Source organism: Oncorhynchus gorbuscha, unplaced genomic scaffold (assembly GCF_021184085.1).
Source record: "Oncorhynchus gorbuscha isolate QuinsamMale2020 ecotype Even-year unplaced genomic scaffold, OgorEven_v1.0 Un_scaffold_1092, whole genome shotgun sequence".
Classification (NCBI taxonomy): Eukaryota; Metazoa; Chordata; class Actinopteri; order Salmoniformes; family Salmonidae; genus Oncorhynchus; species Oncorhynchus gorbuscha.
Genome location: NW_025745978.1, coordinates 81854 through 107500, shown reverse-complemented (window position 1 = coordinate 107500; position 25647 = coordinate 81854). Strand labels below are relative to the sequence as shown.

Below are 25647 nucleotides of genomic sequence, written 5' to 3'. Positions count from 1 at the left end.
GGTCTAGTCTGGATGTCATAAGGTGAATGCACCAGTCGCTCTGGATCTAAATGACTTAAATGTAAATGTAAATGTAGACTACACATCTGTTGAGGAGCTATAGGAGGTCTAGACTACACATCTGTTGAGGAGTTATAGGAGGTCTAGACTACACATCTGTTGAGGAGCTATAGGAGGTCTAGACTACACATCTGTTGAGGAGTTATAGGAGGTCTAGACTACACATCTGTTGAGGAGCTATAGGAGGTCTAGACTACACATCTGTTGAGGAGCTATAGGAGGTCTAGACTACACATCTGTTGAGGAGTTATAGGAGGTCTAGACTACACATCTGTTGAGGAGTTATAGGAGGTCTAGACTACACATCTGTTGAGGAGCTATAGGAGGTCTAGACTACACATCTGTTGAGGAGCTATAGGAGGTCTAGACTACACATCTGTTGAGGAGTTATAGGAGGTCTAGACTACACATCTGTTGAGGAGCTATAGGAGGTCTAGACCACATCTGTTGAGGAGCTATAGGAGGTCTAGACTACACATCTGTTGAGGAGCTATAGGAGGTCTAGACTACACATCTGTTGAGGAGCTATAGGAGGTCTAGACTACACATCTGTTGAGGAGCTATAGGAGGTCTAGACCACATCTGTTGAGGAGTTATAGGAGGTCTAGACTACACATCTGTTGAGGAGCTATAGGAGGTCTAGACTACACATCTGTTGAGGAGCTATAGGAGGTCTAGACTACACATCTGTTGAGGAGCTATAGGAGGTCTAGACTACACATCTGTTGAGGAGCTATAGGAGGTCTAGACTACACATCTGTTGAGGAGCTATAGGAGAAAGGAGGTCTAGACTACACATCTGTTGAGGAGCTATAGGAGGTCTAGACTACACATCTGTTGAGGAGCTATAGGAGAAAGGAGGTCTAGACTACACATCTGTTGAGGAGTTATAGGAGGTCTAGACTACACATCTGTTGAGGAGTTATAGGAGGTCTAGACTACACATCTGTTGAGGAGCTATAGGAGGTCTAGACTACACATCTGTTGAGGAGCTATAGGAGAAAGGAGGTCTAGACTACACATCTGTTGAGGAGTTATAGGAGGTCTAGACTACACATCTGTTGAGGAGTTATAGGAGGTCTAGACTACACATCTGTTGAGGAGTTATAGGAGGTCTAGACTACACATCTGTTGAGGAGCTATAGGAGGTCTAGACTACACATCTGTTGAGGAGCTATAGGAGGTCTAGACTACATCTGTTGAGGAGCTATAGGAGGTCTAGACTACACATCTGTTGAGGAGTTATAGGAGGTCTAGACTACACATCTGTTGAGGAGCTATAGGAGGTCTAGACTACACATCTGTTGAGGAGCTATAGGAGGTCTAGACTACACATCTGTTGAGGAGCTATAGGAGGTCTAGACTACACATCTGTTGAGGAGCTATAGGAGGTCTAGACTACACATCTGTTGAGGAGTTATAGGAGGTCTAGACTACACATCTGTTGAGGAGTTATAGGAGGTCTAGACTACACATCTGTTGAGGAGCTATAGGAGAAAGGAGGTCTAGACTACACATCTGTTGAGGAGTTATAGGAGGTCTAGACTACACATCTGTTGAGGAGTTATAGGAGGTCTAGACCACATCTGTTGAGGAGCTATAGGAGGTCTAGACTACACATCTGTTGAGGAGCTATAGGAGGTCTAGACTACACATCTGTTGAGGAGTTATAGGAGGTCTAGACTACACATCTGTTGAGGAGCTATAGGAGGTCTAGACTACACATCTGTTGAGGAGTTATAGGAGGTCTAGACTACACATCTGTTGAGGAGTTATAGGAGGTCTAGACCACATCTGTTGAGGAGCTATAGGAGGTCTAGACTACACATCTGTTGAGGAGCTATAGGAGGTCTAGACTACACATCTGTTGAGGAGCTATAGGAGAAAGGAGGTCTAGACTACACATCTGTTGAGGAGCTATAGGAGAAAGGAGGTCTAGACTACACATCTGTTGAGGAGTTATAGGAGGTCTAGACTACACATCTGTTGAGGAGTTATAGGAGGTCTAGACTACACATCTGTTGAGGAGTTATAGGAGGTCTAGACTACACATCTGTTGAGGAGTTATAGGAGAAAGGAGGTCTAGACCACATCTGTTGAGGAGTTATAGGAGGTCTAGACTACATCTGTTGAGGAGCTATAGGAGGTCTAGACTACACATCTGTTGAGGAGTTATAGGAGGTCTAGACTACACATCTATTGAGGAGCTATAGGAGGTCTAGACTACACATCTGTTGAGGAGTTATAGGAGGTCTAGACTACACATCTGTTGAGGAGTTATAGGAGGTCTAGACTACACATCTGTTGAGGAGTTATAGGAGGTCTAGACTACACATCTGTTGAGGAGCTATAGGAGAAAGGAGGTCTAGACTACACATCTGTAGAGGAGCTATAGGAGGTCTAGACTACACATCTGTTGAGGAGTTATAGGAGGTCTAGACTACACATCTGTTGAGGAGTTATAGGAGGTCTAGACTACACATCTGTTGAGGAGTTATAGGAGGTCTAGACTACACATCTGTTGAGGAGCTATAGGAGGTCTAGACTACACATCTATTGAGGAGTTATAGGAGGTCTAGACTACACATCTGTTGAGGAGCTATAGGAGGTCTAGACTACACATCTGTTGAGGAGCTATAGGAGGTCTAGACTACACATCTGTTGAGGAGCTATAGGAGGTCTAGACTACACATCTGTTGAGGAGCTATAGGAGGTCTAGACTACACATCTGTTGAGGAGCTATAGGAGAAAGGAGGTCTAGACTACACATCTGTTGAGGAGTTATAGGAGGTCTAGACTACACATCTGTTGAGGAGCTATAGGAGAAAGGAGGTCTAGACTACACATCTATTGAGGAGCTATAGGAGGTCTAGACTACACATCTGTTGAGGAGCTATAGGAGGTCTAGACCACATCTGTTGAGGAGCTATAGGAGGTCTAGACTACACATCTGTTGAGGAGCTATAGGAGGTCTAGACTACACATCTGCTGAGGAGCTATAGGAGGTCTAGACCACATCTGTTGAGGAGCTATAGGAGAAAGGAGGTCTAGACTACACATCTGTAGAGGAGCTATAGGAGGTCTAGACTACACATCTGTTGAGGAGCTATAGGAGGTCTAGACTACACATCTGTTGAGGAGCTATAGGAGGTCTAGACTACACATCTGTTGAGGAGTTATAGGAGGTCTAGACTACACATCTGTTGAGGAGCTATAGGAGGTCTAGACTACACATCTGTTGAGGAGCTATAGGAGGTCTAGACTACACATCTGTTGAGGAGCTATAGGAGGTCTAGACTACACATCTGTTGAGGCACAGTGGATGGGAGACTCAGACTGGCAGGTATAATTGCCCAGACAACAGACATCAACGTATATAGGGCAGGGTCAGGCATTCAAAATGTTTGTTCAATAACAGTAAAAACACATAGATCACATACTAACATCTCCTATATAGATCATACACTATATAGATCATACACTAACATCTACTATATAGATCACATACTAACATCTCCTATATAGATCCTAATGATGGACTGACCTTCATGTCTTAAAGTAATGATGGACTGTTGTATTGACTGACTTTCATGTCTTAAAGTAATGATGGACTGACCTTCACGTCTTAAAGTAATGATGGACTGTTGTATTGACTGACCTTCATGTCTTAAAGTAATGATGGACTGTTGTATTGACTGACCTTCATGTCTTAAAGTAATGATGGACTGACCTTCATGTCTTAAAGTAATGATGGACTGAACTTCATGTCTTAAAGTAATGATGGACTGACCTTCATGTCTTAAAGTAATGATGGACTGTTGTATTGACTGACCTTCATGTCTTAAAGTAATGATGGACTGTTGTATTGACTGACCTTCATGTCTTAAAGTAATGATGGACTTACCTTCATGTCTTAAAGTAATGATGGACTGACCTTCATGTCTTAAAGTAATGATGGACTGTTGTATTGACTGACCTTCATGTCTTAAAGTAATGATGGACTGACCTTCATGTCTTAAAGTAATGATGGACTGACCTTCATGTCTTAAAGTAATGATGGACTGACCTTCATGTCTTAAAGTAATGATGGACTGACCTTCATGTCTTAAAGTAATGATGGACTGTTGTATTGACTGACCTTCATGTCTTAAAGTAATGATGGACTGTTGTATTGACTGACCTTCATGTCATAAAGTAATGATGGACTGACCTTCATGTCTTAAAGTAATGATGGACTGACCTTCATGTCTTAAAGTAATGATGGACTGACCTTCATGTCTTAAAGTAATGATAGACTGTTGTATTGACTGACCTTCATGTCTTAAAGTAATGATGGACTGACCTTCATGTCTTAAAGTACTGATGGACTGACCTTCATGTCATAAAGTAATGATGGACTGTTGTATTGACTGACCTTCATGTCTTAAAGTAATGATGGACTGTTGTATTGACTGACCTTTATGTCTTAAAGTAATGATGGACTGACCTTCATGTCATAAAGTAATGATGGACTGTTGTATTGACTGACCTTCATGTCTTAAAGTAATGATGGACTGACCTTCATGTCTTAAAGTAATGATGGACTGTTGTATTGACAGACCTTCATGTCTTAAAGTAATGATGGACTGTTGTATTGACTGACCTTTATTTCTTAAAGTAATGATGGACTGACCTTCATGTCTTAAAGTAATGATGGACTGACCTTTATGTCTTAAAGTAATGATGGACTGTTGTATTGACTGACCTTCATGTCTTAGTAATGATGGACTGACCTTCATGTCTTAGTAATGATGGACTGACCTTTATGTCTTAAAGTAATGATGGACTGACCTTCATGTCTTAAAGTAATGATGGACTGACCTTCATGTCTTAAAGTAATGATGGACTGACCTTCATGTTTTAAAGTAATGATGGACTGTTGTATTGACTGACCTTCATGTCTTAAAGTAATGATGGACTGACCTTCATGTCTTAAAGTAATGATGGACTGTTGTATTGACTGACCTTCATGTCTTAAAGTAATGATGGACTGTTGTATTGACTGACCTTCATGTCTTAAAGTAATGATGGACTGACCTTCATGTCTTAAAGTAATGATGGACTGTTGTATTGACTGACCTTCATGTCTTAAAGTAATGATGGACTGTTGTATTGACTGACCTTCATGTCTTAAAGTAATGATGGACTGACCTTCATGTCTTAAAGTAATGATGGACTGACTTTCATGTCTTAAAGTAACCCACACACACAATGACTACCTCATCTCTGTACCCCACACACACAATGACTACCTCATCTCAGTACCCCACACATACAATGACTACCTCATCTCAGTACCCCACACACACAATGACTACCTCATCTCAGTACCCCACACACACAATGACTACCTCATCTCAGTACCCCACACATACAATGACTACCTCATCTCTGTACCCCACACATACAATGACTACCTCATCTCTGTACCCCACACATACAATGACTACCTCATCTCAGTACCCCACACATACAATGACTACCTCATCTCAGTACCCCACACATACAATGACTACCTCATCTCAGTACCCCACACACACAATGACTACCTCATCTCTGTACCCCACACACACAATGACTACCTCATCTCTGTACCCCACACACACAATGACTACCTCATCTCAGTACCCCACACATACAATGACTACCTCATCTCTGTACCCCACACAGACAATGACTACCTCATCTCAGTACCCCACACATACAATGACTACCTCATCTCAGTACCCCACACACACAATGACTACCTCATCTCAGTACCCCACACATACAATGACTACCTCATCTCTGTACCCCACACACACAATGACTACCTCATCTCTGTACCCCACACAGACAATGACTACCTCATCTCAGTACCCCACACATACAATGACTACCTCATCTCAGTACCCCACACACACAATGACTACCTCATCTCTGTACCCCACACATACAATGACTACCTCATCTCAGTACCCCACACACACAATGACTACCTCATCTCTGTACCCCACACATACAATGACTACCTCATCTCTGTACCCCACACATACAATTATCTGTAGGGTCCCTCCGGTTGATCAGTGAATTTCAAACACAGAATCAAACCTTTGATCATGGTGAAATTAGTAATTACACTTCCGATGGTGTATCAATACACCCAGTCACTACAATGATACAGGCGTCCTTCCTAACTCAGTTAACGGAGGAAACCGCTCAGTGTTTTCACCACGAGGCCCATGGCGACTGCAAAACAGTTAGAGTTTAATGGCTGTGATCATATGAGAAAAACGAGGATGGATCAACAACATTGTAGTTACTCCACAATACTAACCTAAATGACAGAGTTTAATGACTGTGATAGGAGAAAACTGAGGAGGGATCAACAACATTGTAGTTACTCCACAATACTAACCCAATTGACAGAGTGAAGAGAAGGACGCCTGTACAGAATAAAAATATTCCAAACATGCGTTCTGTTTGCAATAAGGCACTAACGTAAAACTTCAAAAATGTGGCAAAGAAATTAACTTTATGTCCTGAATACAAAGCGTTATGTTTGGGGCAAATCCAACATCACTGAGTAACACTCTTCATATTTTCAAAGATGAGGTGGCTGCATCATGTTATGGGTATGCTTGTCATCGGCAAGGACTAGGGGAGTTTTTTAGGATAAAAATAAACTGAATAGAGAGAAACACAGACAAAATCCCAGAGGAAAACCTGGTTGTCTGCTTCCCAACAGATACTGGGAGTATTCCAAAACATGCAAAAAATATCATGTACAAATACTGTACAATCCAAGTGTGTAAAGTTCTGAGAGAATTACCCACAAAGCTTACCCAGAAAGACTTACAGCTGTAAATCAAAGATGATTCTAAGATGTACTGACTCAGGGGTGTGAATACTTGTAAAATGAGATATTTCTGTATTTCATTTTCAATACATTTGATAACATTTCTAAACAACCTGTTTTCACTCTTGTCATTATGGGGTATTGTGATGTCATTATGGGGTATTGTGATGTCATTATGGGGTATTGTGATGTCATTATGGGGTATTGTGATGTCATTATGGGGTATTGTGATGTCATTATGGGGTATTGTGATGTCATTATGGGGTATTGTGATGTCATTATGGGGTATTGTGATGTCATTATGGGGTATTGTGATGTCATTATGGGGTATTGTGATGTCATTATGGGGTATTGTGATGTCATTATGGGGTATTGTGATGTCATTACGGGGTATTGTGAGGTCATTACGGGGTATTGTGAGGTCATTACGGGGTATTGTGAGGTCATTACGGGGTATTGTGATGTCATTATGGGGTATTGTGATGTCATTACGGGGTATTGTGAGGTCATTACGGGGTATTGTGAGGTCATTATGGGGTATTGTGATGTCATTACGGGGTATTGTGATGTCATTACGGGGTATTGTGAGGTCATTACGGGGTATTGTGATGTCATTATGGGGTATTGTGATGTCATTACGGGGTATTGTGAGGTCATTACGGGGTATTGTGAGGTCATTACGGGGTATTGTGATGTCATTATGGGGTATTGTGATGTCATTATGGGGTATTGTGATGTCATTATGGGGTATTGTGATGTCATTATGGGGTATTGTGAGGTCATTACGGGGTATTGTGATGTCATTATGGGGTATTGTGATGTCATTATGGGGTATTGTGATGTCATTATGGGGTATTGTGATGTCATTATGGGGTATTGTGATGTCATTATGGGGTATTGTGATGTCATTATGGGGTATTGTGATGTCATTATGGGGTATTGTGATGTCATTATGGGGTATTGTGATGTCATTATGGGGTATTGTGATGTCATTATGGGGTATGTAATCCATGTTGAATTCAGGCTGTAACACAACAACATGTGTAATAAGTCCAGGGGTCTGAATACTTTCTGAAGGCACTGGACAACAGATTGATAGCGAACATCATGTAGATCCGTAGCCAATCAGAAAATAGAACAGTCTCTGTGTCAGACAGTTCTCTAAACGCTACTATACAGGGAACAGGATGTGAATAGACGTGTCATGTATCTCTCAGTTCCCAGGTAACAGTAACGAATCAGTCACAGCTGCCATCTTTCCAACCGTCCCTCCACCTCTCATCCACGAGGGAACAGTCAAACGGCTGCTTCCCCAGCCGAGCATTGACGTCGTTATGGACGCCACACAGCCACTGGGAGAGGGCGTGGCGACTACTGGCATCTGGCTGATTGGTCTTCAGCCTGAGGAAACAGGAAGTGATGTCATTTAGTCAACACTGTGGTGGAGTCCCTACCCGACTACATTGCAGACGATCTTACAGGACAGGTATTTAACAGATCAGCTAACCACATATAATACAGCAATCTGACGCCCGACTGCATAGTGGATGACGTGGCATGCAACCATGGATTGATGCAATGCTACTCCTGGGTATCTAGTTGGGCAGGAAGTGGACCTGTATCTACTGCCAGTCATCTGTGACCTTTAACCCACTAGAACCAATTATACAACTCTCAACACCAGCCAACACAATAACATAACCTCTAACCCCTGACCTTGTCCGCAGGTCCTCAGCACACTCCTCGCAGGGGAAGACCTTAGAGAAGAGGTTGATGAACTGTCCCATGTCTGTCTGCTGTCTGGGGAGGGCCGGTCTGGGTAGTAAGCTGCCATGGTGTGCAGAAAGGACCAGGTGTTACGCCCTAACTCTTCCCTGTCCAGCGGACACTCCGGCTGCTGCTGGGGCTCCACATGCTCAGCTGGGGCCTCCTACACACAAACACACACAGGGATACACATGCTCAGCTGAGGCCTCCTACACACAAACACAGACAGGGATACAGACAGACACACACAGGCTCCACATGCTCAGCTGGGGCCTCCTACACACAGACAGGGATACAGACAGACACACACAGGCTCCACATGCTCAGCTGGGGCCTCCTACACACAGACAGGGATACAGACAGACACACACAGGCTCCACATGCTCAGCTGGGGCCTCCTACACACAGACACACACAGGGATACAGACAGACACACATTCTGCTTGACTGCGTTGTCTGATGGGCATTACCAAGTCATCATTACTCAACATGATGAAACACATGCAGAGTTAGTAGACTATCCACACGGACATCAGTCAGGTTTACTAATCTAAATAGATCCTCTATTAGATAATAGTAGAGGCCTGGCAGAGTTAGTAGACTATCCACACTGACATCAGTCAGGTTTACTAATCTAAATAGATCCTCTATTAGATAATAGTAGAGGCCTGGCAGAGTTAGTAGACTATCCACACTGACATCAGTCAGGTTTACTAATCTAAATAGATCCTCTATTAGATAATAGTAGAGGCCTGGCAGAGTTAGTAGACTATCCACACTGACATCAGTCAGGTTTACTAATCTAAATAGATCCTCTATTAGATAATAGTAGAGGCCTGGCAGAGTTAGTAGACTATCCACACTGACATCAGTCAGGTTTACTAATCTAAATAGATCCTCTATTAGATAATAGTAGAGGCCTGGCAGAGTTAGTAGGCTATCCACACTGACATCAGTCAGGTTTACTAATCTAAATAGATCCTCTATTAGATAATAGTAGAGGCCTGGCAGAGTTAGTAGACTATCCACACTGACATCAGTCAGGTTTACTAATCTAAATAGATCCTCTATTAGATAATAGTAGAGGCCTGGCAGAGTTAGTAGGCTATCCACACTGACATCAGTCAGGTTTACTAATCTAAATAGATCCTCTATTAGATAATAGTAGAGGCCTGGCAGAGTTAGTATTTATGCTGCAGTAGTTTATGTGTCGGGGGGCTAGGGTCAGTTTGTTTATCTGGAGTACTTCTCCTGTCCTATTCAGGTGTCCTGTGTGAATCTAAGTGTGCGTTCTCTAATTCTCTCCTTCTCTCTTTCTTTCTCTCTCTCGGAGGACCTGAGCCCTAGGACCATGCCCCAGGACTACCTGACATGATGACTCCTTGCTGTCCCCAGTCCACCTGGCCATGCTCCTGCTCCAGTTTCAACTGTTCTGCCTTACTATTATTAAACCATGCTGGTCATTTATGAACATTTGAACATCTTGGCCACGTTCTGTTATAATCTCTACCCGGCACAGCCATAAGAGGACTGGCCACCCCACATAGCCTGGTTCCTCTCTAGGTTTATAATCTCCACCCAGCACAGCCAGAATAGGACTGGCCACCCCTCATAGCCTGGTTCCTCTATAGGTTTCTTCCTAGGTTTTGGCCTTTCTAGGGAGTTTTTCCTAGCCACCGTGCTTTTACACCTGCATTGTTTGCTGTTTGGGGTTTTAGGCTGGGTTTCTGTACAGCACTTTGAGATATCAGCTGATGTACGAAGGGCTATATAAATAAATTTGATTTGATTTGATTTAGTAGGCTATCCACACTGACACCAGTCAGGTTTACTAATCTAAATAGATCCTCTATTAGATAATAGTAGAGGCCTGGCAGAGTTAGTAGACTATCCACACTGACATCAGTCAGGTTTACTAATCTAAATAGATCCTCTATTAGATAATAGTAGAGGCCTGGCAGAGTTAGTAGACTATCCACACTGACATCAGTCAGGTTTACTAATCTAAATAGATCCTCTATTAGATAATAGTAGAGCCTGGCAGAGTTAGTAGACTATCCACACTGACATCAGTCAGGTTTACTAATCTAAATAGATCCTCTATTAGATAATAGTAGAGGCCTGGCAGAGTTAGTAGACTATCCACACTGACATCAGTCAGGTTTACTAATCTAAATAGATCCTCTATTAGATAATAGTAGAGGCCTGGCAGAGTTAGTAGACTATCCACACTGACATCAGTCAGGTTTACTAATCTAAATAGATCCTCTATTAGATAATAGTAGAGGCCTGGCAGAGTTAGTAGGCTATCCACACTGACATCAGTCAGGTTTACTAATCTAAATAGATCCTCTATTAGATAATAGTAGAGGCCTGGCAGAGTTAGTAGGCTATCCACACTGACATCAGTCAGGTTTACTAATCTAAATAGATCCTCTATTAGATAATAGTAGAGGCCTGGCAGAGTTAGTAGGCTATCCACACTGACATCAGTCAGGTTTACTAATCTAAATAGATCCTCTATTAGATAATAGTAGAGGCCTGGCAGAGTTAGTAGACTATCCACACTGAAACCAGTCAGGTTTACTAATCTAAATAGATCCTCTATTAGATAATAGTAGAGGCCTGGCAGAGTTAGTAGGCTATCCACACTGACATCAGTCAGGTTTACTAATCTAAATAGATCCTCTATTAGATAATAGTAGAGGCCTGGCAGAGTTAGTAGACTATCCACACTGAAACCAGTCAGGTTTACTAATCTAAATAGATCCTCTATTAGATAATAGTAGAGGCCTGGCAGAGTTAGTAGACTATCCACACTGACACCAGTCAGGTTTACTAATCTAAATAGATCCTCTATTAGATAATAGTAGAGGCCTGGCAGAGTTAGTAGACTATCCACACTGACACCAGTCAGGTTTACTAATCTAAATAGATCCTCTATTAGATAATAGTAGAGGCCTGGCAGAGTTAGTAGGCTATCCACACTGACATCAGTCAGGTTTACTAATCTAAATAGATCCTCTATTAGATAATAGTAGAGGCCTGGCAGAGTTAGTAGGCTATCCACACTGACATCAGTCAGGTTTACTAATCTAAATAGATCCTCTATTAGATAATAGTAGAGGCCTGGCAGAGTTAGTAGGCTATCCACACTGACATCAGTCAGGTTTACTAATCTAAATAGATCCTCTATTAGATAATAGTAGAGGCCTGGCAGAGTTAGTAGGCTATCCACACTGACATCAGTCAGGTTTACTAATCTAAATAGATCCTCTATTAGATAATAGTAGAGGCCTGGCAGAGTTAGTAGACTATCCACACTGACATCAGTCAGGTTTACTAATCTAAATAGATCCTCTATTAGATAATAGTAGAGGCCTGTAGGTTCATGCTCTACAACAGAGTTAGTAGACTATCCACACTGACATCAGTCAGGTTTACTAATCTAAATAGATCCTCTATTAGATAATAGTAGAGGCCTGGCAGAGTTAGTAGACTATCCACACTGACATCAGTCAGGTTTACTAATCTAAATAGATCCTCTAGGGGTTAGGGTTAGGCTCACTTGTGGGTTAGGGGTTAGGGTTAGGCTCACTTGTGGGTTAGGGGTTAGGGTTAGGCTCACTTGTGGGTTAGGGTTAGGGGTTAGGCTCACTTGTGGGTGTGGGGTTAGGGTTAGGGGTAGGGCTAGGCTCACTTGTGAGTTAGGGGGTAGGGTTAGGGGTTAGGCTCACTTGTGGGTGTGGGTTAGGGTTAGGCTCACTTGTGGGTGTGGGTTAGGGGGTAGGGTTAGGCTCACATGTGGGTGTGCTGGCAGCATATTGCAGAACAGTCGATTGTGCGTCAAGAATTCAGCATATAGCAAGTTTGTATGAAGGTCTGGTTATTAAATGGGTAAATAGTTTAATTAATTTTCAGAATTTATGGCCATGGAGGTGGGTGAAAGGATAGCAGATCCAGCTGTCAAAGATCTAGAGAAAAGGCTGTTCTGGATAGGGGAGGGACTTCTGGATAGGGCAGGGACTTCTGGATAGGGGAGGGACTTCTGGATAGGGGAGGGACTTCTGGATAGGGGAGGGACTTCTGGATAGGGGAGGGACTTCTGGATAGGGGAGGGACTTCTGGATAGGGGAGGGACTTCTGGATAGGGGAGGGACTTCTGAGGACTTCACCTCAGCATGGGAGCCAATCCGTATTGCAGATCTTCACCTCCTACATCGAAGAGGGTGCTGTTCCCTGGCAACACCTTGTGCCAAAGACAACACTATGCACAACCAAAGACTATTTTAAGAGCCACCCACATTGCAATAAGAGTATTCTTCCATTTACTTAGCTATGTCAACTGCAGATAATTACATTAACAGTTTCTCTCCCATGGAAATAAAAATATATATATTTTAAATCCCGTTTTCTCTCCAATTTAGTGATATCCAATTGGTAGTAGTTCCAGTCTTGTCCCATCGTTGCAACTCCCATACAGACTCGGGAGGGGCGAAGGTCGAGAGCCATGCTCACCTGTGGCGCTGCTGCTGGGGTCTGTGGCGTTTTCTGGACCTTCATCCACGACTTGAAGTCGGTACAAGCCCTGCACGGCTTTTTCTTCGGTTCTCCGGTCTGCTCCGGGTCCTTACCGGTGCTGTCCTCCGGGGGCCTGCCGGTTATGATGGGGAACCCCTGGATGCCCGCGGTGGATGATCCTCCGGTGGACGCGGCCATGTCCGCTGTGTTACCGTGGGAAGGATCTGTCATCGGACCAGAACCCGCGGCGGAAGGACGCTTCCGTTATAACGCTTTATAACTCCTCCTCCATGTGTTCTATATATGACACCCGGCCTCCATGTTCACCAACTACACATGTCTGAATTTATTCTAAACATGTAGGGCAGTAAGTCCACTCGAACCGTGTTCTGTAAACGACTTGATATTTGACCAGGAACTATCTTTCCAGGTATTTAACGTTAGATGTTTTGTTCCCCACCGGAATTAAAAGAGAACGGAACCCTCCAGTTCCGGTTTGTGATGTCATTTTTCTATGCATGCAGTTGAGTCGAACACATTTAAAGTGTATATTTTTCATAGATATTACTACCGGCTGATCAGTTTTGTGTTTGTATGTTAACTTCTTGGATTATAGTTAAATCTGTAGTTTTTATTTGATTGACAAATTAATGTTGCGGTCTTCTCACTAGTTGCCTGACACAGGAAGCTACCGCTAGTTAGCGAGCTTGCTAGGCTAATATATAATAATAATAATAATATTGGGGAGTAGCAGTGTTGACACGTTTCAGTCACAGGAGTTTGGTGGCACCTTCATTCGGGAGGATGGACTCGTGGTAATGGCTGGAGTGGAATGAGTGGAATGGTATCAAACACATGGTTTCCATTCGCTCCGTTCCAGCCATTATTATGAGCCGTCCTCCACCCAGCAGCCTCCAGTGGTTCCAGTCTGATGTAGTGTCTCTCTCCAGGCAGTAACCAGTCTGATGTAGTGTCTCTCTCCAGACAGTAACCAGTCTGATGTAGTGTCTCTCTCCAGGCAGTAACCAGTCTGATGTGTCTCTCTCCAGACAGTAACCAGTCTGATGTAGTGTCTCTCTCCAGACAGTAACCAGTCTGATGTAGTGTCTCTCTCCAGGCAGTAACCAGTCTGATGTAGTGTCTCTCTCCAGGCAGTAACCAGTCTGATGTAGTGTCTCTCTCCAGGCAGTAACCAGTCTGATGTAGTGTCTCCAGGCAGTAACCAGTCGGATGTAGTGTCTCTCTCCAGGCAGTAACCAGTCTGATGTAGTGTCTCTCTCCAGACAGTAACCAGTCTGATGTGTCTCTCTCCAGACAGTAACCAGTCTGATGTAGTGTCTCTCTCCAGACAGTAACCAGTCTGATGTAGTGTCTCTCTCCAGGCAGTAACCAGTCTGATGTAGTGTCTCTCTCCAGGCAGTAACCAGTCTGATGTAGTGTCTCTCTCCAGGCAGTAACCAGTCTGATGTGTGTCTCTCTCCAGGCAGTAACCAGTCTGATGTAGTGTCTCTCTCCAGGCAGTAACCAGTCTGATGTAGTGTCTCTCTCCAGGCAGTAACCAGTCTGATGTAGTGTCTCTTTCCAGGCAGTAACCAGTCTGATGTCTCTCTCCAGGCAGTAACCAGTCTGATGTAGTGTCTCTCTCCAGGCAGTAACCAGTCTGATGTAGTGTCTCTCTCCAGGCAGTAACCAGTCTGATGTAGTGTCTCTCTCCAGACAGTAACCAGTCTGATGTAGTGTCTCTCTCCAGGCAGTAACCAGTCTGATGTAGTGTCTCTCTCCAGGCAGTAACCAGTCTGATGTAGTGTCTCTCTCCAGGCAGTAACCAGTCTGATGTAGTGTCTCTCCAGGCAGTAACCAGTCTGATGTCTCTCTCCAGGCAGTAACCAGTCTGATGTAGTGTCTCTCTCCAGGCAGTAACCAGTCTGATGTAGTGTCTCTTTCCAGGCAGTAACCAGTCTGATGTCTCTCTCCAGGCAGTAACCAGTCTGATGTAGTGTCTCTCTCCAGGCAGTAACCAGTCTGATGTAGTGTCTCTCTCCAGACAGTAACCAGTCTGATGTAGTGTCTCTCTCCAGGCAGTAACCAGTCTGATGTAGTGTCTCTCTCCAGGCAGTAACCAGTCTGATGTAGTGTCTCTCTCCAGGCAGTAACCAGTCTGATGTAGTGTCTCTCCAGGCAGTAACCAGTCTGATGTAGTGTGTCTCTCTCTCCAGGCAGTAACCAGTCTGATGTAGTGTGTCTCTCTCTCCAGGCAGTAACCAGTCTGATGTAGTGTCTCTCTCCAGGCAGTAACCAGTCTGATGTAGTGTCTCTCTCCAGACAGTAACCAGTCTGATGTAGTGTCTCTCTCCAGACAGTAACCAGTCTGATGTCTCTCTCTCTCCAGGCAGTAACCAGTCTGATGTCTCTCTCTCTCCAGGCAGTAACCAGTCTGATGTCTCTCTCTCTCCAGACAGTAACCAGTATGATGTAGTGTCTCTCTCCAGGCAGTAACCAGTCTGATGTCTCTCTCTCTCCAGGCAGTAACCAGACTAGAAGTGTAACCTGCCCACTACGACAACATGGGTATCCTGGAGAAGATAGGAGAGATAGAGAGAGAGATCTCTCGAACACAGAAAAACAAAGGTAAGACAGAGGTGGCCGGCTGGGTTGTGTTTGAGTTTATTTTATTTTTACAGGGACAGTGCACATTAATCAACGTTTCAGTAAAAGTGCCAGTTTTAGCCAGCCGGCTAATTTTCAACCGCAGTCCCTGGGCAGGTTATTAAAAACCATTACAATATAGACAATAGCAACATAGAACAAGAAAGACGTAGCATACAGACAGAGCAACATAGAACTAGCAAGACGTAGCATACAGACAGAGCAACATAGAACTAGCAAGACGTAGCATACAGACAGAGCAACATAGAAGCATACAGACAGAGCAACATAGAACTAGCAAGACATAGCATACAGACAGAGCAACATAGAACAAGCAAGACGTAGCATACAGACAGAGCAACATAGAACAAGCAAGACGTAGCATACAGACAGAGCAACATAGGACAAGCAAGACATAGCATACAGACAGAGCAACATAGAACTAGCAAGACGTAGCATACAGACAGAGCAACATAGGACAAAAAGCAGCAAGACAAAATTCATAAAAGCAACAAAGTGTTTCCACACCACAAGCTACAGACAGCAGACATGGAAAGCTGCAACACACAGCTAGGGACCATGTTCACAAATCTGATTGACCTTTAGCCATGTCTTCAAGCATTTTGTGAAAGTGTTGTCATAAGGTGAATGCACCAATTTGTAAGTCGCTCTGGATAAGAGCGTCTGCTAAATGACTTAAATGTAATGTAAATGTGTGATATGTGGTGCAGTTATGTGTGTCTGAAGGCAGTGTATTCCAGACATGGGAAGCTCTCACAGAGAAGAGGGATTTACTAAAGGTGCTTTTCCTTAGGGGAACTATACAGTCACCTCTCATGGCAGACCTTGTGGATCTGCTGCCATATGTCTGGGTTTTCTGTTTAACTAAAGTACTGAGTGGAGGGGGAGGCGCCAGGCCGTTTAGGATCACTCTGACACACTGAGTTCTGCCTTCAAGGTATGATTTCATCCATATCAAGGCATGGGGGGGGGGGGGGGGGGGTAAAGTTGAACTTGGACAATTTTAGCTAGCCAGTTCCTCTGTCAGGCCTCTCTAGTGGGGTCTGTCTACCCAGGACATTCCAATCAACTCACAGTGAGAGGGTTAGGGTTAGCACGAATTAGTGTATTTTCATCACACACACCATACCCACACACACCACACACCATACCACACACACCACACCCCATACACCATACCACACCATACCACATCCCATTTATTATGAGAGTGTGAGCACAAATTAGTGTATTTTCGTCATGGATCCCCATTAGCTCAGCTACTCTTCCTGGGGTTTATTATGGATCCCCATTAGCTCAGCTACTCTTCCTGGGGTTTATTAGCTCAGCTACTCTTCCTGGGGTTTATTATGGATCCCCATTAGCTCAGCTACTCTTCCTGGGGTTTATTATTCCTGGGGTTTATTATGGATCCTCATTAGCTCAGCTACTCTTCCTGGGGTTTATTATGGATCCTCATTAGCTCAGCTACTCTTCCTGGGGTTTATTATGGATCCCCATTAGCTCAGCTACTCTTCCTAGGGTTTATTATGGATCCTCATTAGCTCAGCTACTCTTCCTGGGGTTTATTATGGATCCCCATTAGCTCAGCTACTCTTCCTGGGGTTTATTATGGATCCCCATTAGCTCAGCTACTCTTCCTGGGGTTTATTAGCTCAGCTACTCTCCCTGGGGTTTATTATGGATCCCCATTAGCTCAGCTACTCTTCCTGGGGTTTATTATGGATCCCCATTAGCTCAGCTACTCTTCCTGGGGTTTATTAGCTCAGCTACTCTTCCTGGGGTTTATTATGGATCCCCATTAGCTCAGCTACTCTTCCTGGGGTTTATTAGCTCAGCTACTCTTCCTGGGGTTTATTATGGATCCCCATTAGCTCAGCTACTCTTCCTGGGGTTTATTATGGATCCCCATTAGCTCAGCTACTCTTCCTGGGGTTTATTATGGATCCCCATTAGCTCAGCTACTCTTCCTGGGGTTTATTATGGATCCCCATTAGCTCAGCTACTCTTCCTGTGGTTTATTATGGATCCCCATTAGCTCAGCTACTCTTCCTGGGGTTTATTATGGATCCCCATTAGCTCAGCTACTCTTCCTGGGGTTTATTATGGATCCCCATTAGCTCAGCTACTCTTCCTGGGGTTTATTAGCTCAGCTACTCTTCCTGGGGTTTATTATGGATCCCCATTAGCTCAGCTACTCTTCCTGGGGTTTATTATGGATCCTCATTAGCTTGGCTACTCTTCCTGGGGTTTATTATGGATCCCCATTAGCTCAGCTACTCTTCCTGGGGTTTATTATGGATCCCCATTTAGCTCAGCTACTCTTCCTGGGGTTTATTATGGATCCCCATGTAGCTCAGCTACTCTTCCTGGGGTTTATTATGGATCCCCATTAGCTCAGCTACTCTTCCTGGGGTTTATTATGGATCCCCATTAGCTCAGCTACTCTTCCTGGGCTTTATTAGCTCAGCTACTCTTCCTGGGGTTTATTATGGATCCCCATGTAGCTCAGCTACTCTTCCTGGGGTTTATTATGGATCCCCATTAGCTTGGCTACTCTTCCTGGGGTTTATTATGGATCCCCATTAGCTCAGCTACTCTTCCTGGGGTTTATTATGGATCCCCATTAGCTCAGCTACTCTTCCTGGGGTTTATTATGGATCCCCATTAGCTTGGCTACTCTTCCTGGGGTTTATTATGGATCCCCATTAGCTCAGCTACTCTTCCTGGGGTTTATTAGCTCAGCTACTCTTCCTGGGGTTTATTATGGATCCCCATTAGCTTGGCTACTCTTCCTGGGGTTTATTATGGATCCCCATTAGCTTGGCTACTCTTCCTGGGGTTTATTATGGATCCCCATTAGCTTGGCTACTCTTCCTGGGGTGTATTATGGATCCCCATTAGCTCAGCTACTCTTCCTGGGGTTTATTAGCTCAGCTACTCTTCCTGGGGTTTATTATGGATCCCCATTAGCTCAGCTACTCTTCCTGGGGTTTATTATGGATCCCCATTAGCTTGGCTACTCTTCCTGGGGTCCAGCAAAATGAAGGCAGTTACACAATTTTAAAAACATTACAATACATTATTTCAGAATTCACTACACACTATGTGTTTGCCCTCAGGCCATGTGTGTGTGTCTGTATAGTAGTGAGTATGTTATTGTGTGTGTGTGTCTGTATAGTAGTGAGTATGTTATTGTGTGTGTGTGTGTGTCTGTATAGTAGTGAGTATGTTATTGTGTGTGTGTGTGTGTCTGTATAGTAGTGAGTATGTTATTGTGTGTGTGTGTGTGTCTGTATAGTAGTGAGTATGTTATTGTGTGTGTGTGTGTGTCTGTATAGTAGTGAGTATGTTATTGTGTGTGTGTGTCTGTATAGTAGTGAGTATGTTTGTGTGTGTGTGTGTGTCTGTATAGTAGTGAGTATGTTATTGTGTGTGTGTGTGTGTCTGTATAGTAGTGAGTATGTTATTGTGTGTGTGTGTCTGTATAGTAGTGAGTATGTTAGTGTGTGTGTGTGTGTGTGTGTGTGTGTGTGTGTGTGTGTGTGTGTGTGTGTGTGTGTGTGTGTGTGTGTGTGTGTGTGTGTGTGTGTGTGTGTGTGTGTGTCTGTATAGTAGTGAGTATGTTATTGTGTGTGTGTCTGTATAGTAGTGAGTATGTGTGTGTGTGTGTGTGTCTGTATAGTAGTGAGTATGTTATTGTGTGTGTGTGTGTGTGTGTGTCTGTATAGTAGTGAGTATGTTATTGTGTGTGTGTGTGTGTGTGTGTGTGTCTGTATAGTAGTGAGTATGTTATTGTGTGTGTGTGTGTGTGTGTCTGTATAGTAGTGAGTATGTTATTGTGTGTGTGTGTGTGTGTGTCTGTATAGTAGTGAGTATGTTATTGTGTGTCTGTATAGTAGTGCGTATGTTATTGTGTGTGTGTGTCTGTATAGTAGTGAGTATGTTATTGTGTGTGTGTGTGTGTGTGTGTCTGTATAGTAGTGAGTATGTTATTGTGTGTGTGTGTCTGTATAGTAGTGAGTATGTTATGTGTGTGTGTGTGTGTGTCTGTATAGTAGTGAGTATGTTATTGTGTGTGTGTGTGTGTCTGTATAGTAGTGAGTATGTTAGTGTGTGTGTGTGTGTGTGTGTGTGTGTGTGTGTGTGTGTGTGTGTGTGTGTGTGTGTGTGTGTGTGTGTGTGTGTGTGTGTGTGTGTGTGTGTGTGTGTGTGTGTGCTGTGTATAGTAGTGAGTATGTTATTGTGTGTGTGTGTGTCTGTATAGTAGTGAGTATGTTATTGTGTGTGTGTGTGTGTCTGTATAGTAGTGAGTATGTTATTGTGTGTGTGTGTGTGTCTGTATAGTAGTGAGTATGTTATTGTGTGTGTGTGTGTGTCTGTATAGTAGTGAGTATGTTATTGTGTGTGTGTGTGTGTCTGTATAGTAGTGAGTATGTTATTGTGTGTGTGTGTGTGTGTCTGTATAGTAGTGAGTATGTTATTGTGTGTGTGTGTGTGTCTGTATAGTAGTGAGTATGTTATTGTGTGTGTGTGTGTGTCTGTATAGTAGTGAGTATGTTATTGTGTGTGTGTGTGTGTCTGTATAGTAGTGAGTATGTTAGTGTGTGTGTGTGTGTGTGTGTGTGTGTGTGTGTGTGTGTGTGTGTGTGTGTGTGTGTGTGTGTGTGTGTCTGTATAGTAGTGAGTATGTTATTGTGTGTGTGTCTGTATAGTAGTGAGTATGTTATTGTGTGTGTGTGTGTGTGTGTGTGTGTGTGTGTGTGTGTCTGTATAGTAGTGAGTATGTTATTGTGTGTGTGTGTGTGTGTGTGTCTGTATAGTAGTGAGTATGTTATTGTGTGTGTGTGTGTGTGTCTGTATAGTAGTGAGTATGTTATTGTGTGTGTGTGTGTCTGTATAGTAGTGAGTATGTTATTGTGTGTGTGTCTGTATAGTAGTGAGTATGTTATTGTGTGTGTGTGTGTGTGTGTGTGTGTGTGTGTGTGTGTGTCTGTATAGTAGTGAGTATGTTATTGTGTGTGTGTGTGTGTGTGTGTCTGTATAGTAGTGAGTATGTTATTGTGTGTGTGTGTGTGTGTCTGTATAGTAGTGAGTATGTTATTGTGTGTGTGTGTGTGTGTCTGTATAGTAGTGAGTATGTTATTGTGTGTCTGTATAGTAGTGCGTATGTTATTGTGTGTGTGTGTCTGTATAGTAGTGAGTATGTTATTGTGTGTGTGTGTGTGTGTGTGTGTCTGTATAGTAGTGAGTATGTTATTGTGTGTGTGTGTCTGTATAGTAGTGAGTATGTTATTGTGTGTGTGTGTGTGTGTGTGTGTCTGTATAGTAGTGAGTATGTTATTGTGTGTGTGTGTCTGTATAGTAGTGAGTATGTTATTGTGTGTGTGTGTGTGTCTGTATAGTAGTGAGTATGTTAGTGTGTGTGTGTGTGTGTGTGTGTGTGTGTGTGTGTGTGTGTGTGTGTGTGTGTGTGTGTGTGTGTGTGTGTGTGTGTGTGTGTGTGTGTGTGTGTGTGTGTGTGTGTGTGTGTGTGTGTGTGTCTGTATAGTAGTGAGTATGTTATTGTGTGTGTGTCTGTATAGTAGTGAGTATGTTATTGTGTGTGTGTGTGTCTGTATAGTAGTGAGTATGTTATTGTGTGTGTGTGTGTGTGTCTGTATAGTAGTGAGTATGTTATTGTGTGTGTGTGTGTGTCTGTATAGTAGTGAGTATGTTATTGTGTGTGTGTGTGTGTGTCTGTATAGTAGTGAGTATGTTATTGTGTGTCTGTATAGTAGTGCGTATGTTATTGTGTGTGTGTGTGTGTGTGTCTGTATAGTAGTGAGTATGTTATTGTGTGTGTGTGTCTGTATAGTAGTGAGTATGTTATTGTGTGTGTGTGTGTGTCTGTAGAGTAGTGAGTATGTTATTGTGTGTGTGTGTCTGTATAGTAGTGAGTATGTTATTGTGTGTGTGTGTGTGTCTGTATAGTAGTGAGTATGTTATTGTGTGTGTGTGTGTGTCTGTATAGTAGTGAGTATGTTATTGTGTGTGTGTGTGTGTGTCTGTATAGTAGTGAGTATGTTATTGTGTGTGTGTGTGTGTGTCTGTATAGTAGTGAGTATGTTATTGTGTGTGTGTGTCTGTATAGTAGTGAGTATGTTATTGTGTGTGTGTGTGTGTCTGTATAGTAGTGAGTATGTTATTGTGTGTGTGTGTCTGTATAGTAGTGAGTATGTTATTGTGTGTGTGTGTGTGTCTGTATAGTAGTGAGTATGTTATTGTGTGTGTGTGTGTGTCTGTATAGTAGTGAGTATGTTATTGTGTGTGTGTGTGTGTGTCTGTATAGTAGTGAGTATGTTATTGTGTGTGTGTGTCTGTATAGTAGTGAGTATGTTATTGTGTGTGTGTGTGTGTCTGTATAGTAGTGAGTATGTTATTGTGTGTGTGTGTGTGTGTCTGTATAGTAGTGAGTATGTTATTGTGTGTGTGTGTGTGTGTCTGTATAGTAGTGAGTATGTTATTGTGTGTCTGTATAGTAGTGAGTATGTTATGTGTGTGTGTGTGTCTGTATAGTAGTGAGTATGTTATGTGTGTGTGTGTGTGTCTGTATAGTAGTGAGTATGTTATTGTGTGTGTGTGTGTGTCTGTATAGTAGTGAGTATGTTATTGTGTGTGTGTGTGTGTCTGTATGGTAGTGAGTATGTTATTGTGTGTGTGTGTGTGTCTGTATAGTAGTGAGTATGTTATTGTGTGTGTGTGTGTGTCTGTATAGTAGTGAGTATGTTATTGTGTGTGTGTGTGTGTCTGTATAGTAGTGAGTATGTTATTGTGTGTGTGTGTGTGTCTGTATAGTAGTGAGTATGTTATTGTGTGTGTGTGTGTGTCTGTATAGTAGTGAGTATGTTATTGTGTGTGTGTGTGTGTCTGTATAGTAGTGAGTATGTTATTGTGTGTGTGTGTGTGTCTGTATAGTAGTGAGTATGTTATTGTGTGTGTGTGTGTGTCTGTATAGTAGTGAGTATGTTATGTGTGTGTGTGTGTGTGTCTGTATAGTAGTGAGTATGTTATTGTGTGTGTGTGTGTGTCTGTATAGTAGTGAGTATGTTATGTGTGTGTGTGTGTGTGTCTGTATAGTAGTGAGTATGTTATTGTGTGTGTGTGTGTGTCTGTATAGTAGTGAGTATGTTATTGTGTGTGTGTGTGTGTCTGTATAGTAGTGAGTATGTTATGTGTGTGTGTGTCTGTATAGTAGTGAGTATGTTATTGTGTGTGTGTCTGTATAGTAGTGAGTATGTTATTGTGTGTGTGTGTGTGTCTGTATAGTAGTGAGTATGTTATTGTGTGTGTGTGTCTGTATAGTAGTGAGTATGTTATTGTGTGTGTGTGTCTGTATAGTAGTGAGTATGTTTGTGTGTGTGTGTGTGTGTGTGTGTGTGTGTGTGTGTGTGTGTGTGTGTGTGTGTGTGTGTGTCTGTCTGTCTGTATAGTAGTGAGTATGTTATTGTGTGTGTGTCTGTATAGTAGTGAGTATGTTATTGTGTGTGTGTGTCTGTATAGTAGTGAGTATGTTATTGTGTGTGTGTGTGTGTGTGTGTGTGTGTGTGTGTGTGTCTGTATAGTAGTGAGTATGTTATTGTGTGTGTGTGTGTGTCTGTATAGTAGTGAGTATGTTATTGTGTGTGTGTGTGTGTGTCTGTATAGTAGTGAGTATGTTATTGTGTGTGTGTGTGTGTGTCTGTATAGTAGTGAGTATGTTATTGTGTGTGTGTGTGTGTCTGTATAGTAGTGAGTATGTTATTGTGTGTGTGTCTGTATAGTAGTGAGTATGTTATTGTGTGTGTGTGTGTGTCTGTATAGTAGTGAGTATGTTATTGTGTGTGTGTGTGTGTCTGTATAGTAGTGAGTATGTTATTGTGTGTGTGTGTGTCTGTATAGTAGTGAGTATGTTTGTGAGTGTGTGTGTGTGTGTGTGTGTGTGTGTGTGTGTGTGTGTGTGTGTGTGTGTGTGTGTGTGTGTGTGTGTGTGTGTGTGTGTGTGTGTGTGTGTGTGTGTGTGTGTGTGTGTGTGTGTGTGTGTGTCTGTTTGTCTGTATAGTAGTGAGTATGTTATTGTGTGTGTGTCTGTATAGTAGTGAGTATGTTATTGTGTGTGTGTGTCTGTATAGTAGTGAGTATGTTATTGTGTGTGTGTGTGTGTGTGTGTCTGTATAGTAGTGAGTATGTTATTGTGTGTGTGTGTGTGTCTGTATAGTAGTGAGTATGTTATTGTGTGTGTGTGTGTGTGTCTGTATAGTAGTGAGTATGTTATTGTGTGTCTGTATAGTAGTGAGTATGTTATTGTGTGTGTGTGTCTGTATAGTAGTGAGTATGTTATTGTGTGTGTGTGTCTGTATAGTAGTGAGTATGTTATTGTGTGTGTGTGTCTGTATAGTAGTGAGTATGTTATGTGTGTGTGTGTGTCTGTATAGTAGTGAGTATGTTATTGTGTGTGTGTGTGTGTCTGTATAGTAGTGAGTATGTTATTGTGTGTGTGTGTCTGTATAGTAGTGAGTATGTTGTGTGTGTGTGTGTGTCTGTATAGTAGTGAGTATGTTATTGTGTGTGTGTGTGTGTGTGTCTGTATAGTAGTGAGTATGTTATTGTGTGTGTGTGTCTGTATAGTAGTGAGTATGTTATTGTGTGTGTGTGTCTGTATAGTAGTGAGTATGTTATTGTGTGTGTGTGTCTGTATAGTAGTGAGTATGTTATTGTGTGTGTGTGTGTGTCTGTATAGTAGTGAGTATGTTATTGTGTGTGTGTGTGTGTCTGTATAGTAGTGAGTATGTTATTGTGTGTGTGTGTGTGTCTGTATAGTAGTGAGTATGTTATTGTGTGTGTGTGTGTGTGTGTGTGTGTCTGTATAGTAGTGAGTATGTTATTGTGTGTGTGTGTCTGTATAGTAGTGAGTATGTTATTGTGTGTGTGTGTCTGTATAGTAGTATGTTATGTGTGTGTGTGTCTGTATAGTAGTGAGTATGTTATTGTGTGTGTGTGTCTGTATAGTAGTGAGTATGTTATTGTGTGTGTGTGTCTGTATAGTAGTGAGTATGTTATTGTGTGTGTGTGTCTGTATAGTAGTGAGTATGTTATTGTGTGTGTCTGTATAGTAGTGAGTATGTTATTGTGTGTGTGTGTGTGTCTGTATAGTAGTGAGTATGTTATTGTGTGTGTGTGTGTGTCTGTATAGTAGTGAGTATGTTATTGTGTGTGTGTGTGTGTCTGTATAGTAGTGTGAGTGTTATTGTGTGTGTGTCAAATCAAATCAAATTTTATTTGTCACATACACATGGTTAGCAGATGTTAATGCGAGTGTAGCGAAATGCTCTTGTGTGTGTGTGTGTGTGTGTGTGTGTGTGTGTGTGTGTGTGTGTGTGTGTGTGTGTGTGTGTGTGTGTGTGTGTGTGTGTGTGTGTGTGTGTGTGTGTGTGTGTGTGTGTGTAGCCACCATCTGGTCCTGCTGAAGGCTAAGCTAGCTAAGTCCCAGTATTTCCCCCCTGTGTGTGTAGCCACAGAGTACCATCTGGTCCTGCTGAAGGCTAAGCTAGCTAAGTCCCAGTATTTCCTCCCTGTGTGTGTAACCACCATCTGGTCCTGCTGAAGGCTAAGCTAGCTAAGTCCCAGTATTTCCCCCTGTGTGTGTAGCCATCATCTGGGCCTGCTGAAGGCTAAGCTAGCTAAGTCCCAGTATTTTCTCCCTGTGTGTGTAGCCACCATCTGGCCCTGCTGAAGGC

General features: G+C 42.7%; 1 protein-coding gene and 1 pseudogene across 2 annotated transcripts in view; one reads left to right on the top strand and one right to left on the bottom strand.

Annotated features, from left to right (window-relative positions):
- Positions 1–7934: 7934 nt before the first annotated feature.
- LOC124021218 lies at positions 7935–13680 on the bottom strand (annotated as a pseudogene).
- LOC124021217 (developmentally-regulated GTP-binding protein 2) overlaps positions 13626–25647 on the top strand; it is a 65652-nt gene continuing 53630 nt past the window's right edge. Inside the window, exons 1-2 of one of the 2 annotated variants that reach the window (XM_046336565.1) lie at positions 13626–13748; positions 15748–15853. In XM_046336565.1, coding sequence (XP_046192521.1) covers positions 15790–15853 — 64 coding nt within the window. In that variant the 5' untranslated portion in view covers positions 13626–13748; positions 15748–15789. Of the gene's footprint in view, positions 13818–15747; positions 15854–25647 lie in introns of both variants that reach the window. The other variant, XM_046336564.1, reaches the window with a different exon arrangement.